Source organism: Eriocheir sinensis, unplaced genomic scaffold (genome assembly GCF_024679095.1).
Source record: "Eriocheir sinensis breed Jianghai 21 unplaced genomic scaffold, ASM2467909v1 Scaffold1488, whole genome shotgun sequence".
NCBI lineage: Eukaryota > Metazoa > Arthropoda > Malacostraca > Decapoda > Varunidae > Eriocheir > Eriocheir sinensis.
The window spans coordinates 40,809-53,709 of NW_026110837.1; the positions used below are offsets into that span (position 1 = coordinate 40,809).

General features: G+C 46.1%; 1 protein-coding gene across 1 annotated transcript in view; it reads left to right on the plus strand.

The window, feature by feature from the left end:
• LOC126990198 (EGF-like repeat and discoidin I-like domain-containing protein 3) overlaps window positions 1-11,716 on the plus strand; it is a gene marked incomplete at its 3' end in the record, with an annotated part of 34,748 nt that extends 23,032 nt beyond the window's left edge. The window contains exons 3-4 of the mRNA XM_050848748.1: window positions 9,932-10,131; window positions 11,594-11,716. Of these exons, the coding sequence (XP_050704705.1) occupies window positions 9,932-10,131; window positions 11,594-11,716 (323 nt within the window). The remainder of the gene's footprint in view (window positions 1-9,931; window positions 10,132-11,593) is intronic.
• Between the last annotated feature and the right edge of the window lie 1,185 nt (window positions 11,717-12,901).

Below are 12,901 nucleotides of genomic sequence, written 5' to 3' on the forward strand. Positions count from 1 at the left end.
GTAGTGATGATAGTGATGGTGGAAGTATTTTGTGTGATAGTTGGTGGTGGTGGTCATGTTGCCGCTACTGCTTGTGGTGTGGGCGGGTGACAGGGCTGTTGCTAAACTATAAAGGAATAGATAAAATATTCTTAATTCTTTTGAATGGCAACTATTCGCAAATAAATCTTGATAAGTAAGAAAAAATAACCGTGTTCAAGTTTTATTTCATGCACAATGCGTGGATAACATGCCTTGGGTTCTTTATACATTAGTTATTTCCCAGTGTGTCGCGTAGGTACTCTTTCCTTCCATATCTGTTCCCTTTATCCCGTGTCCGTCCATTGCGATTTCTTAATTTTAGTTGCCTTTCTGCCTACTACACCCCTGGATTGTTACTAATGAGACCAGAAGACATCCAATTCCTACTTGCTCTATTATTATTATTATTATTACTATTATCATCATCATCGTATATAGTAGTAGTATTTCAACTAGTATTAGCCTATGCCTCTCCATATTGTACTCAGTCTTTCATCGCTAAATACAAAGTTCTCATTTACTACTCAACGGCAGGTTTTATAGTTTTTCACCTTCTTTGAATTCCACATATAGTACTTTACACCCAATTACTTTTTTTGCTTTGCACATTTGCGTCATATTATTACTAACAGTGGACATCAGATTGTTGGATCATTATTACAGTAAATATGAGATATATGGATAATTTTTAGAGGTGTTCATCATCAAGTAAAGTGGTTCGTGGAAAGTTGATATCATAGGAATAAGGTCTGGAAACACGTAGTTGGAACTTGGAGTATGGGCGTTGTGCTGAGTTTTTCCGTGGCTATGGTCTAAGAGTCTACAGGAACTGTCAAAGGGAAATCAAGAATGAGCTCGGGAGGCAGCATGAGCCACGAATAGATGGCGTCACTGTAAACACTTGCCTGCGCCACGGTGGGCTCAAGCCGACTATCAGGCCCCCAAAGAAAGCCTACCGGCACCATAGGCCAATATGTAAAAAAATATATATATAAATAAAGGTAGTAGTAGTAGTAGTAGTAGTAGTAGTAGCAGTAGTAGTAGTAGTAGCAGTAGTAGTAGTAGCAGTAGTAGTAGTAGTAGTAGTAGTAGTTTTCTTGTACTGTTTTCCAATGTATTTAAAAAGGTGTAATGTACAATATGACCGTAACTGGTGAGTAAAGGAACGCGTGCCGTAAAAAGGGTTGCCCTTAACGTCTAAATTTGCATTCCCTGGAAAGGCGGACGTTGCGAGTAGACTTCATTAAAGTTTATAGATGGGTGACGGCCTTTGATGAGGGTCTGCTCGTAAAAGGGCATGCACTCTTAGCCATGGGTCGTTAGATCAATATAGATTTGTTAAACATGCAGGCAGGAATTGGTTTGCTAATAGAATGGTAGTCGAATGGAAGAGGCTTGGCAGTCGTGCATGTGGTGAATTTCACTGTGATAGGCACACTATTATTAATAGGTAAGGTAAATTCATTAATAGGATAATAGTTTTATTGTAAAGGTTTTCATTGATAAGATAAGAAATACAGCTGGAGCTCCTCCCCTGAAGGTGTAATAAGAGCGACGGTCACTGAAGGGTGTCTCGCTCCCCGGGAGTGTGGCTCACGATGTGGCTCGCGCCTGCGCCGGGGGTCACTGGTGAGTGTGTTACCAGGCTGCTTAGTGAAGCATGACAATTTACACAACGACAGCACAGATGGCCGTGACGTCCAGGAAGGCATCAGTCTCTACGGACCAGTCATCACTGGTCATCATCTCGAAGGCTGCCCATGCATCATCAGCCTCTTCGGTGATGGCGGCCACCAATTCGGCGGATGCCCATGGATCATCAGCCTCATCAGACGAGTCATCACGGGTCGTCACTTCAAAGAGTGCCCATGGATCATCAACCTCATCAGACGAGTCATCACGGGTCGTCACTTCAAGAGTGCCCATGGATCATCAGCCTCATCGGTGATGGCGGTCACCATTCGGCGGATGCACATTGATCATCAGCCTACACTGACCAGTCATCACGGGTCATTGCTTCAAAGGCTGCCCATGAATCATCAGCCTCGACCATAGCAGCGGAAGTCACCAAGTCTGGAGCTGCCCATGAATCATCAGCCTCCACGGACCAGTCATCACGGGTCATTGCTTCAAAGGCTGCCCATGAATCATCAGCCCATGGATCATCAGTCATCACGGGTCGTCACTTCAAAGGCCCATGGATCATCAGCCTCCACGGACCAGTCATCACGGGTCATTGCTTCAAAGGCTGCCCATGAATCATCAGCCTCGACCATAGCAGCGGAGGTCACCAAGTCTGGGGCTGCATGACTCATCAGCCTCCACGGACCAGTCATCACGGGTCATTGCTTCAAAGGCTGCCCATGAATCATCAGCCTCGACCATAGCAGCGGAGGTCACCAAGTCTGGGGCTGCCCATGAAACATCAGCCTCCACGGACCAGTCATCACGGGTCATTGCTTCAAAGGCTGCCCATGAATCATCAGCCTCGACCATAGCAGCGGAGGTCACCAAGTCTGGGGCTGCCCATGAAACATCAGCCTCCACGGACCAGTCATCACGGGTTGTCACTTCAAAGGCTGCCCATGCATCAGCCTCGACCATAGCAGCGGAGGTCACCAAGTCTGGGGCTGCCCATGAAACATCAGCCTCCACGGACCAGTCATCATGGGTTGTCACTTCAAAGGCTGCCCATGCATCAGCCTCGATCATAGCAGCGGAGGTCACCAAGTCTGGGGCTGCCCATGAAACATCAGCCTCCACGGACCAGTCATCATGGGTCGTCACTTCAAAGGCTGCCCATGCATCAGCCTCATCGGTCCTGGCCACTCCGTCAGTGGCCGCACGCGGTGCAGGGCTCACCGCCCGGACGGGCTCGCCACACCGCCTCCCGTTGCACCGGAGGCTGGTGAAGACGGGCCCGTCGTCACAGAAGAGAGAAGTGGAGGCCGCTGATGTTGTCCAGCAGCCAGGCCAGCGGCATGGAAGAGGTGAAGACTGGCTTCCTAAGCGAGGCACATTGCACCCTGACGGCCGCGTTGCCGTCTTTCTTGCACAGCTTCGCCAAGGGCACACGCAGCTCACCCTCGGCGTGGCAGCCTTGAATCCCTGCGACGCAAGACCAGCCTTCCACGGGGAGCTTGACGGAGGCGACCGTACGCCTCCTCTTCAGGCAGCAGGTGGAGTCCTTGCACGAGAGCTTGATGGAGTCCACCAGGGAGGAGCCTCGCTCCAGGGTTACCCACACGTTGAATTTCTGTCGAGATGCAGAGTTTCCCATCGTTGCTTCGATGTGATATAAAAAATATCCGTATATCGAGGAAATCGGTGTTAGGTAATAAAAGGAGGTGCTATGTCCATGAAGACCGACTGGCCTCCAGCAAATTCTTTCTGCTGTAATCTTGCCTAGTCGGCTAAGTAGTGCAGTTCACGCGTCGGATGGCGGGTGACAGGGCTGCAGCAACACGCTTCTTCATGTTGTTTAATAATAATTAACAAAATAAAGGAAAATTCAAATTGTCTAGTGAGAGAGAGAGAGAGAGAGAGAGAGAGAGAGAGAGAGAGAGAGAGAGAGAGAGAGAGAGAGAGAGAGAGAGAGAGAGAGAGAGAGAGAGAGAGAGAGAAAAGAAAAGGGAACCACAGTAACAAATAAAAGTAAGGAGACCGCAGTGCAAGTGGGAATAGGGATTATCGGTAGGTGGCAAAACGACCATCTCAGGGCGCCTCCAAGCACACACACACACACACACACACACACACACACACACACACACACACACACACACACACACACACACACACACAGCCACATCTATGTGGTGGAGACTAGTCGTGATGAGGATAGTAGGTGTTTGGTGGTGGTGGTGGTGGTGGTATACTTAGGGAAAGGTCGTAAATTGCTGAACAGGTTTCCCCAAGGACGAAGGAGGATTTGCCGGTTTAATGGCACAAACTTAGGGATACTTTGGCTATTAGAGGAGCGTTGAGGTGCTTTTCGTCAGGCTGCTCGTGTTCCCCTTATATTGAAATGAAAATACAATAGATAATGATGCTAGGAAAAACAAGTATCGTCCAAGGTAACGTAAAGAATAGTTTGTTTGTTTTGTATCTTGAGTATGAGTAGTGAAAGGACCGGTGTTGAGTGAGCGATATTCCGGAGCTAAAGATTAGAAGTACAGTAGATGAGGAAGCCAGAAAACAAGAATCGTCAAAGGTAATATAAGGAATAGTTTGTCTCTTCAATCTTAAACGAGGAGTGCAAGGACTGGTGTTGATTTGCGCGATACTTCGGCGCTGAAGATTAAAAGCTTAGTCTATGATGACGGTAAGTAGATAAGGATCATCCACAGCAACAATGAATTCAGTTTGTTATCATTTTTTTTTACAGCAGAGGAGTCAGTTCAAGGGCATAAAAAAAGTAAACAAATGTGAAAAAAAGCCTGCTACTCACTGCCCGCTACTCACTACTACTATACTGTGATTGAAGAATGCTAGGACTGGTGTTGACTGGTGTGAAGTGCGTCGAAGCGTGGTAATTTAGGGTTACGTGGAGGGCAAATTTGAGTACCTGTTTTAGTTTCCCTGTAACACTCATCACTAATTTTCCTGATTTAACTTGTTGCTGATGACGAAATTGAGGAGTCTTACCTAATTAAGCATGAAATCGCATTAAAAATCTCCCGGTGAAGTGGCAACCTGTCGTCAAGCATGAGGCTCATATTACGTTAGTACAGTGTTCCCGACTAATCAAGCAAACAGGTAAGTAGCTTGAGCATAAATCTATTAAGAACGTCATGTAAATATTTGGGAAGCGGCAACAAAAACTAGCCGCAAGGGTGCTCAAGAGGAGGGCGGGGAGGGAGAGTGGTATGGGTGGTAAGAGAGGTAGAGTGGCTCCGAAACCCGGCAAGAACCCCAACTGAAAATGTATGTCCCGTTTACTGATGCTCCCCCACAAGGCCGGCTGCCGCACCTGAGTTATGGAACAATAATATCTGCGTCCACTCAATCACATCACACACCTGGGCTCGACAAAAAAGCTCAGTTTCTGATACGACTATAATGACCAGATTTCTCTTTTCTACGAACCCCACAACAGACCCCTCAGCAACACTCACTGGAATGGTAAATATGTCCCCTGCTGCGATTCATTGCGGGAGGATGTCGACGAAAGTATATCCAAGATGGCTAACCTCACTGCATTGCGCTAAATACTCCATCATGTGCGAATATTGCTTTCAGTTACCTTGCATTTTATCAGTATTAAGCATGGCAAGCTGAGAGCAGGACCCCGCGGCTTAACGGATCCATGGTTAGTGAACAATGTGAACGCGTCGAAACAGCAAGCAACGGCTACTGCTGTGTCACACTTTCATCTTATAAGCAGGGATTCATGACTCATGACGACGGTAGGTGCATATGTCTGCCCTTCGTTTCATGGCAGCACTGAAGGCAGGTGTTGCGGAATGGAAACTGGGTCATTTGGACTCTGGTGATTGGTTGCAGCTCTGCCGTGCAGCTTATTCGGACGCCTTCCACCGTTTACCATTTATTAGTAAGCTACAGTGAAAAGCCATACTTCCGTTGTGAAGTGGTTAGCACGCATAACTACTAATCCTCGGTCCTGGTTTCGAATCCCGGCCCGGGCAATTGGTGCTCAGTCCACCCAGCTGTCCATCCTCACATTCTGACCGGTCGATAAATGGATATCTTGGAACTCCTAAGGGAAAGTCTGTGATAACTTAGATGTCACTCTTGCCTTGTGTCCCAGGTTAATGAGTTGAGATGGTTGTGTTTGTGGTAGGGGTTGGTGTAGGGGTGCTGGCTGAGGTGCTTGTGGTAGGGGTTGGTGTAGTGATGATGGTGTTGATGTTTGTGGTCAGGGATGGTGTAGCAGTGATGGTGGTGGAGGTGTTGTGGTAGGGACGGTGTAGCAGTGATGGTGGTGGAGGTGTTGTGGTAGGGACGGTGTAGCAGTGATGGTGGTGGAGGTGTTGTGGTAGGGACGGTGTAGCAGTGATGGTGGTGGAGGTGTTGTGGTAGGGACGGTGTAGCAGTGATGGTGGTGGAGGTGTTGTGGTAGGGATGGTGTAGCAGTGATGGTGGTGGGGATGGTGTCGAAATGGTGGTCTGTGTGGTAGGGGTGATAGAGTGGTGTTGGCGGAGGTGTTTGTGGTAGTGGCGGTGGTGGTGGTGGAGTTTGGGATGCGGAGTGTGTCGAGGTGCTATAGTACCGCCCCATGTCTTATGGTGACTAACGAGGAGTATTTACAACCCGACCACCGTGCTATCTGGTTAGGGCAGCCTAGGAAGGGTTTCTTATAACCTTTGTAAATTGTTGCAATGCATCACAGTGAGTTACGTTCCACCCTCTTGAAGGAGCTCGGCGTCCCTCAGGGCTTCCACTCCACCTTCAGTAGGTACCCGTGGTAAAGGGTCATAACTCCTTCTTCCTCTCATTTTCCTTTCGGCTAATACTCTCATTATCGCCTCTTGTGTCTCGTTCAGCATCCCAGCAGACAGCGCGTAGGTTGTGGTGCACGCAAGCCTTTACTGTCCTAAACAAACAAAAAAATATAGCGTTTGTTTATTAAGCCCCTATAGGTTGTTGTATTATGCAGTCCATAAAAGCCCGTCGGTATTAAGTAAACATGGAGTGAGTTTCGATCCTGGATGTTACTTTGCGCGACCATTTAACGCCTCGGTGAAGAAGCGTGGCGCAGGGCACAAAAGCGCAAACTAATGTGGCAAACAAATAGTGATGAAATTTTGCAGGTGGTCGATGTTGTGGGGGAAGTAAACATCGCAGTACTTGCAGACTCGGAATTTTTTTCCCCGTCGCCTTTGGTGTTGCTAATTCTACCCACGCACACACAGGCGAAAGGAATTATTATGTCTTTTGAGGCGGCGTTTAACGCACGCACACTCTTTGACTTATCTGCGGTGTCGTGTTCAGAAACCGGAAAATTAATTACTGTAAAGACAAATATTAAAAGATACTTGGATTCGTGTCAAGGCGAACAGTTATATAACTTCACAGAAGGAATGGTCGATAAAAATACGTGATAGACATTACAGACTAAAAGCCCAGTCATCAGTGGTCTTGGAGAGATGCGTGCAGTTTTCATTGCTGTTGGGATAAAACGGAGCTCTGCCCAAAGTTGCGCGTCTAAGGAAAACCACCTCCTCCCTTGCTGGTGCGGAAACCATAAAACTAACCTTATCTTCTGAATCTCATAAATAGGTGTGTGTGTGTGTGTGTGTGTGTGTGTGTGTGTGTGTGTGTGTGTGTGTGTGTGTGTGTGTGTGTGTGTTTGTAAGTTCATGATGATGTTTTTTTCTGAAAGTTTATATTTGTGTTTTCCTACATTTTGAAACGAATCAGCTCATCCGTAAAAGACACCATCGTATTAATTTCACAAGTTGCGTTTTCTTCTGTGTCGATTTTGAAAATAGAGCATTTGATATATTTTACAGTATTGCATTTTGCATTGAAAATACCTTTAGAAATATTTTATTCTCAAGACATAACTAACCTGTTTCAGCTGTTGGAAGCCACTGTGTATCCATCACTGATATATTTACTCCAAGCACTGTTTACATCCATCTGTATAAAAGAAAGTCAAACACGACTAACGTAATATATTGCAAGCTTACATGCATGTTTATTGTAAATAAGCTTTACTAAAATTAATCGCGTCCACATCCAATTGGCAAGGTCTTAAAATATGCTGCTTAACGTGCCAAATATTCTTAAGTAAAAAAAAAGAAAAAAGACGGACAAACAACTCTCAGACTCTGTCAGTATATGAATATTAACGTCACTCTAAACCTCTTTATGTTGGTTTACGTGTACTAAGCTGGGCCGTGTGTGGACTTGTGCTGAATAAAAAGCTCGACAGCGGCAAGAGTGGCCTGCCAATGGGAAGATGTTCAAAGTTGTGCAGAAGTGTCCTGCGGCTAAAACGAAAACTACGGAATGTGTTTGTACGAAGTTAACGATGGAGATAAGCGTGCGAGATACAATATTGTGACTTGAGAGAGAGAGAGAGAGAGAGAGAGAGAGAGAGAGAGAGAGAGAGAGAGAGAGAGAGAGAGAGAGAGAGAGAGAGAGAGAGAGAGAGAGAGCCGTAGATGAAGTAAAAAACGGCCAAACGAACAAACAAACGGTCAGATGCACAAACACGTGAAAAACAAACAAACGGACAGATGAAAAAACATTCCGACACTCAGATGAGATAACAGACGGACCAACAGAGACATATAAAGACGGAAAACAGATTCATAAGCAAACAAACAGGTAGACAGAAACGGGAGATCAGAGATCAGGCGAACATTGTAATCTTACCTCATTTATCTCCCTTGCCGCTTTGTGAACTGTTTTGAGCATGTTGAGAGTTGATTGGGTCCGCGTTGGATCTGCCTGACGAGGTGTTGCTTGCGGGTGTCAAGAGCCTTGGGTTGGGGTTTTAATCTATTAAGCTTGATGATCCATCGGGAGGAAGTTGGTGAAATTGTGTTGTATGTTAATTGCTGCGTTTTCTTAATGACGAAGCAAAGCTGTGAGTTGTGAAATGCAACTCCTTTCTGTTGTATTGTTAAATAATAATGATAATTTTGGGGTGTAGTGGTAGTAGTAGCTGTAGCAGTAACATTAAAATCAGCAGTGGAAACAGTAGCAAAGGCAGGAACATTGTGATTATGGTGGTAACTGTGGAGGCAATACTAATGATAACTGTACTAGTTCACTAACTGACTGCAATACTAACTCTACTAATTCACTAACTAACTGCAATACTAACTCTACTAATTCACTAACTAACTGCAATACTAACTCTACTAATTCACTAACTAACTGCAATACTAACTGTACTAACTCACTAACTAACTGCAATACTAACTCTACTAATTCACTAACTAACTGCAATACTAACTGTACCAATTCACTAACTGACTGCAATACTAACTGTACTAACTCACTAACTAACTGCAATGCTAACTTTACTAATTCACTAACTAACTGCAATACTAACTCTACTAATTCACTAACTAACTGCAATACTAACTCTACTAATTCACTAACTGACTGCAATACTAACTCTACTAATTTACTAACTAACTGCAATACTAACTCTACTAATGCACTAACACTGCAATACTAACTCTACTAATCCACTAACTAACTGCAATACTAACTCTACTAATTCACTAACTAACTGCAATACTAACTGTACTAATTCACTGACTAACTGCAATACTAACTCTACTAATTCACTAACTAACTGCAATACTAACTCTACTAATTCTCTAACTAACTGCAATACTAACTCTACTAATTCTCTAACTAACTGTAATACTAACTGTCCTAATTCACTATTGTTTTAAGCAAACCACTCATTCCTATTTCTAACAAGTCATAAAGCAATGTCCACTAGATAACATAGACAACCCAGCAAGTTTTCAAAATACAATCTTTCTTCCTTTTCTGCATTTCTTCCTATACCTACAAATACAACATAAACAATCCAGAACGTTTTCAAACACTTAAATTTCTTTCCCATTAACAGTCCTTCCTCTGCTTGCCGGCCCCCATCATCCCTCCCTTCCCCTCGGCGGCAGGCTGCTCCTTCACAAGTTCCCACTCTTCATCTTCGTGCTACATATCTTCCCACGCCTGCCGGCCACCCTTAACCTTTTCTTCCCTTGGGCGGGCAGGATGCTCTTTTTCTCTATCCTTGCATACCCCCTTCCTACACGTGACTCTCCCCCGTGAGTGCTGTCCTTTCATCTTCCACCTTTGATTAGATAGTTAGTGTAGCTTGTCACAAACAGCCTCGTAGTGACCAGCAGGTCTGCTGTTGTTTGTCTTTCCTTTGTGTTTCTTTGTGTGACCTCTTCCCCTTGGCGGCAGGCTGCTCCTCGCCGCTCGGCCTCACTACCGGCGACGTCCTGGACTGGCAGATCTCCGCCTCGTCGCTCTACCCGGCGACGTGGGACGCGGGCTGCCAGGTCAAGTACGCCCGCCTGCACCAGCCCAATGGCCGGGCGTGGTGTGCCGGCAGGAGGGCCGCCGGCGAGTGGGTCCTCGTGGATCTCGGTGTGCCGGCCAAGGTAAGAATTAGTAGATTGACCCTTGACCCGGTAGCAGCGACGGGCCAAATTTGTGCCATGATATAAACCCCTAAAAATAGATGATACGTAAACTGATCACAAATGCTTTGATATATATTATGAAATGATTTGTGTGAGTGATGATTTTTCTCATTTTTCTCGCTTAGAGGGACCATTAAGAAACATGATCCCCGCTGCTACCGGGTTGAGAGGAAATCCATATCCTGCCGCGTGTGCACTAGTGTCCTACAATCTGATGTGCCGCAGTTAAATATATTTTTTTTATCTCTATTACCATTCTTGTTTTCGTTCACAGTATCAATAGCGTTTTACATTATTGCATCTATAGCAGGTATCGTAAATTTAATTTTAGTTGGGTGCAGGTCTATTAAACTGTATCATGAAAGGCTGTCATTATATTTTATCTCTATTACCATTCTTGTTTTCGTTCACAGTATCAATAGCGTAGTACATTATTGCATCTATAGCAGGTATCGTAAACTTAGTTGGGTGCAGGTCTATTAAAGTGTATCATGAAAGGCTGTCATTGTTCTTTATTCAAATTTCCAGGTATAATAAACGAACCGGGCCGAAATATTTAATGCGCACGCTTGTATACCTGAATGGCGTCACTTATCCACTGAGATATAGAAACTGCAATAATAAATGTCGGCCCAGGTGGGTTAAGCTTTTTGATTTATTGCCTCGTCTAGAACGTTTGTGGGTAGCAGTTGCCTCTTTCGCGGCGTCCAGGTGGTCATGTTTTTGAGGAGAAACTGTAACCTTGCCGAGTCACCTGCCGTAAAGGGGAACAAAAAAGCGTCGTCTCTGTTAACCGTGGTCAAGGATTACATGGTGCTGCTATGAGTCAGCAGAAAGCTTGCCTCGTGTACACGCTTGTCTCGCTTCCCACTCGGCGGCCGCGAACACCAGAAGCCACTCGACGAGGGGTTGGGCGTCCGCTTCCAATTCTTTGTGTTGGGAAAAAAAAAAGATCGGGCTTCAAAATTTACTAATGTTTCTCAGATACGCTTGCTGCTTTCTAGTTCTGACGCCTGCAGTGTTAGCTCTTTCTGCGCTGGCTTTGTCGCTGGGCAGAGAAATGTTGCTTGCCTGTGGCTGCATATTATCTAAACTGATAGCCATAAGTATCCTCAAACTCGAATACCCCCAAAATTTTAGCAACTCTAACTTTTCTAAATTGTTTAAAACCACACGACGTTAAATGACTTTTAGGAATATTATATTGTTCAAAGACCGCTGAAAATTTACGCAACTTTAATGAAGCAATATTTTTAGCAGTTTCTCTGATCGTCATATACTGCTGTCTTGAAATGTTTCAGGTAGGACAGAGTTTCACTTTCGTTCATTTTTCCTTTCCCTTTTTCAGTGTCGCATCGAAATGTATCCTTGTTCAGTTTGACCATGGCTGCCACTGAGTCTGTTCTTCCACTCTCTGTAGGTGACCGGCCTCCTAACGCAGGGCAAAGGGGACGACGAGGAGTGGGTGACGTCCTTGGAGCTTTCCTACTCCCTAGACGCCTACCACTGGCACTTCGCTCGAGACATCTACAACAACAAAAAGGTAAGTGTGTATTCGCTCATAGTTGGGTTGGTGTGCGTTGTTTGGTATGTGGCGTCACTGAGCAGCCTCCCCTGACCCGCAGCCATTCGTCCGAGACAAGAACACAGACTGACGCACCCCAAGGATACTGTTCTGGCGAGGGGGGAATGTTGTCATGCCTGGCTGCTCATGGGCCGCCGCGTACAGCACATGGGCCGGCCCTGAGCCAGGCTAGATGTAGATTTGGTAATCTTTTGCGACAATGTCCGTCCGTGCGGGCGCGTACACACACACACACACACACACACACACACACACACACACACACACACACACACGCACACCGTGGTGGTGGTTGTGGTGGTGATGGTGGTGCTCATGTTGAGTGCGAGGCGGGGGGAGCGGTCGGGCTCTTGCTTCGACCAACCTTTGCTGGTGCCGCATGGGGGAAAGCTTGGTCCCTGAGCAGCAAAGTGTCTAAAGGCCCATTTTGCAGCCATAGATGTAATCTCCTCAGGCGGACAGGTCAGGCCTTGAACTTAGCATGATGTCCCTCTTCAGAGCTTGGTTTCTGGCACCCAGTTTTCACCAGCCTTCCAGGGCCTTACGCCACGTATGGGCATATGGGTATATACAGTACCTGCATATACCCGTATACCTGACGACATAAGTGCAGTTGAAGCACCGCAGAGGCTCCGGGTTAGTCTCCTGACGGAGAATGTACTTTAAAAGCCTAAGTCAAAGGACTATGGGAGGGAATCTCCAGCTGGAACGTCACCTCCGCCTGCCCCATTGGCTCTGAGTGACATTGACCTGCCTTGTACGTACACCTCAGTGCGAAGCTGACGAACGGGTCCTCCAAGATGGGGTCAAGGGACTGGTGCCGGGATACCGTAAAACTACGTCCCGAGACCTGCCCTCCTCCTCATAAGGGTTGATGGCCAACTGATTCTCCCTCGCCAAACGAGCGAGGGAGAAGGCGGTCTCCTCGTCAAGGGTTTTGATAAGACCGAACCAAATTGCTTCTGCATCCTGATCTGTGAATGTTTGAACATTCCCTCTTCAGCCTTCGATGCTGTCATCGTAGCGGTAGCAGACTATCTGATAGACCCAGTAATCGGATGCAGGTCCTGGCGGCAAAGCGCGGTGGTGTCCCTCTCGAGGCGGGTTCAGTCCTCTTATTTTTCGACAAGAGGGAAGAGGTTG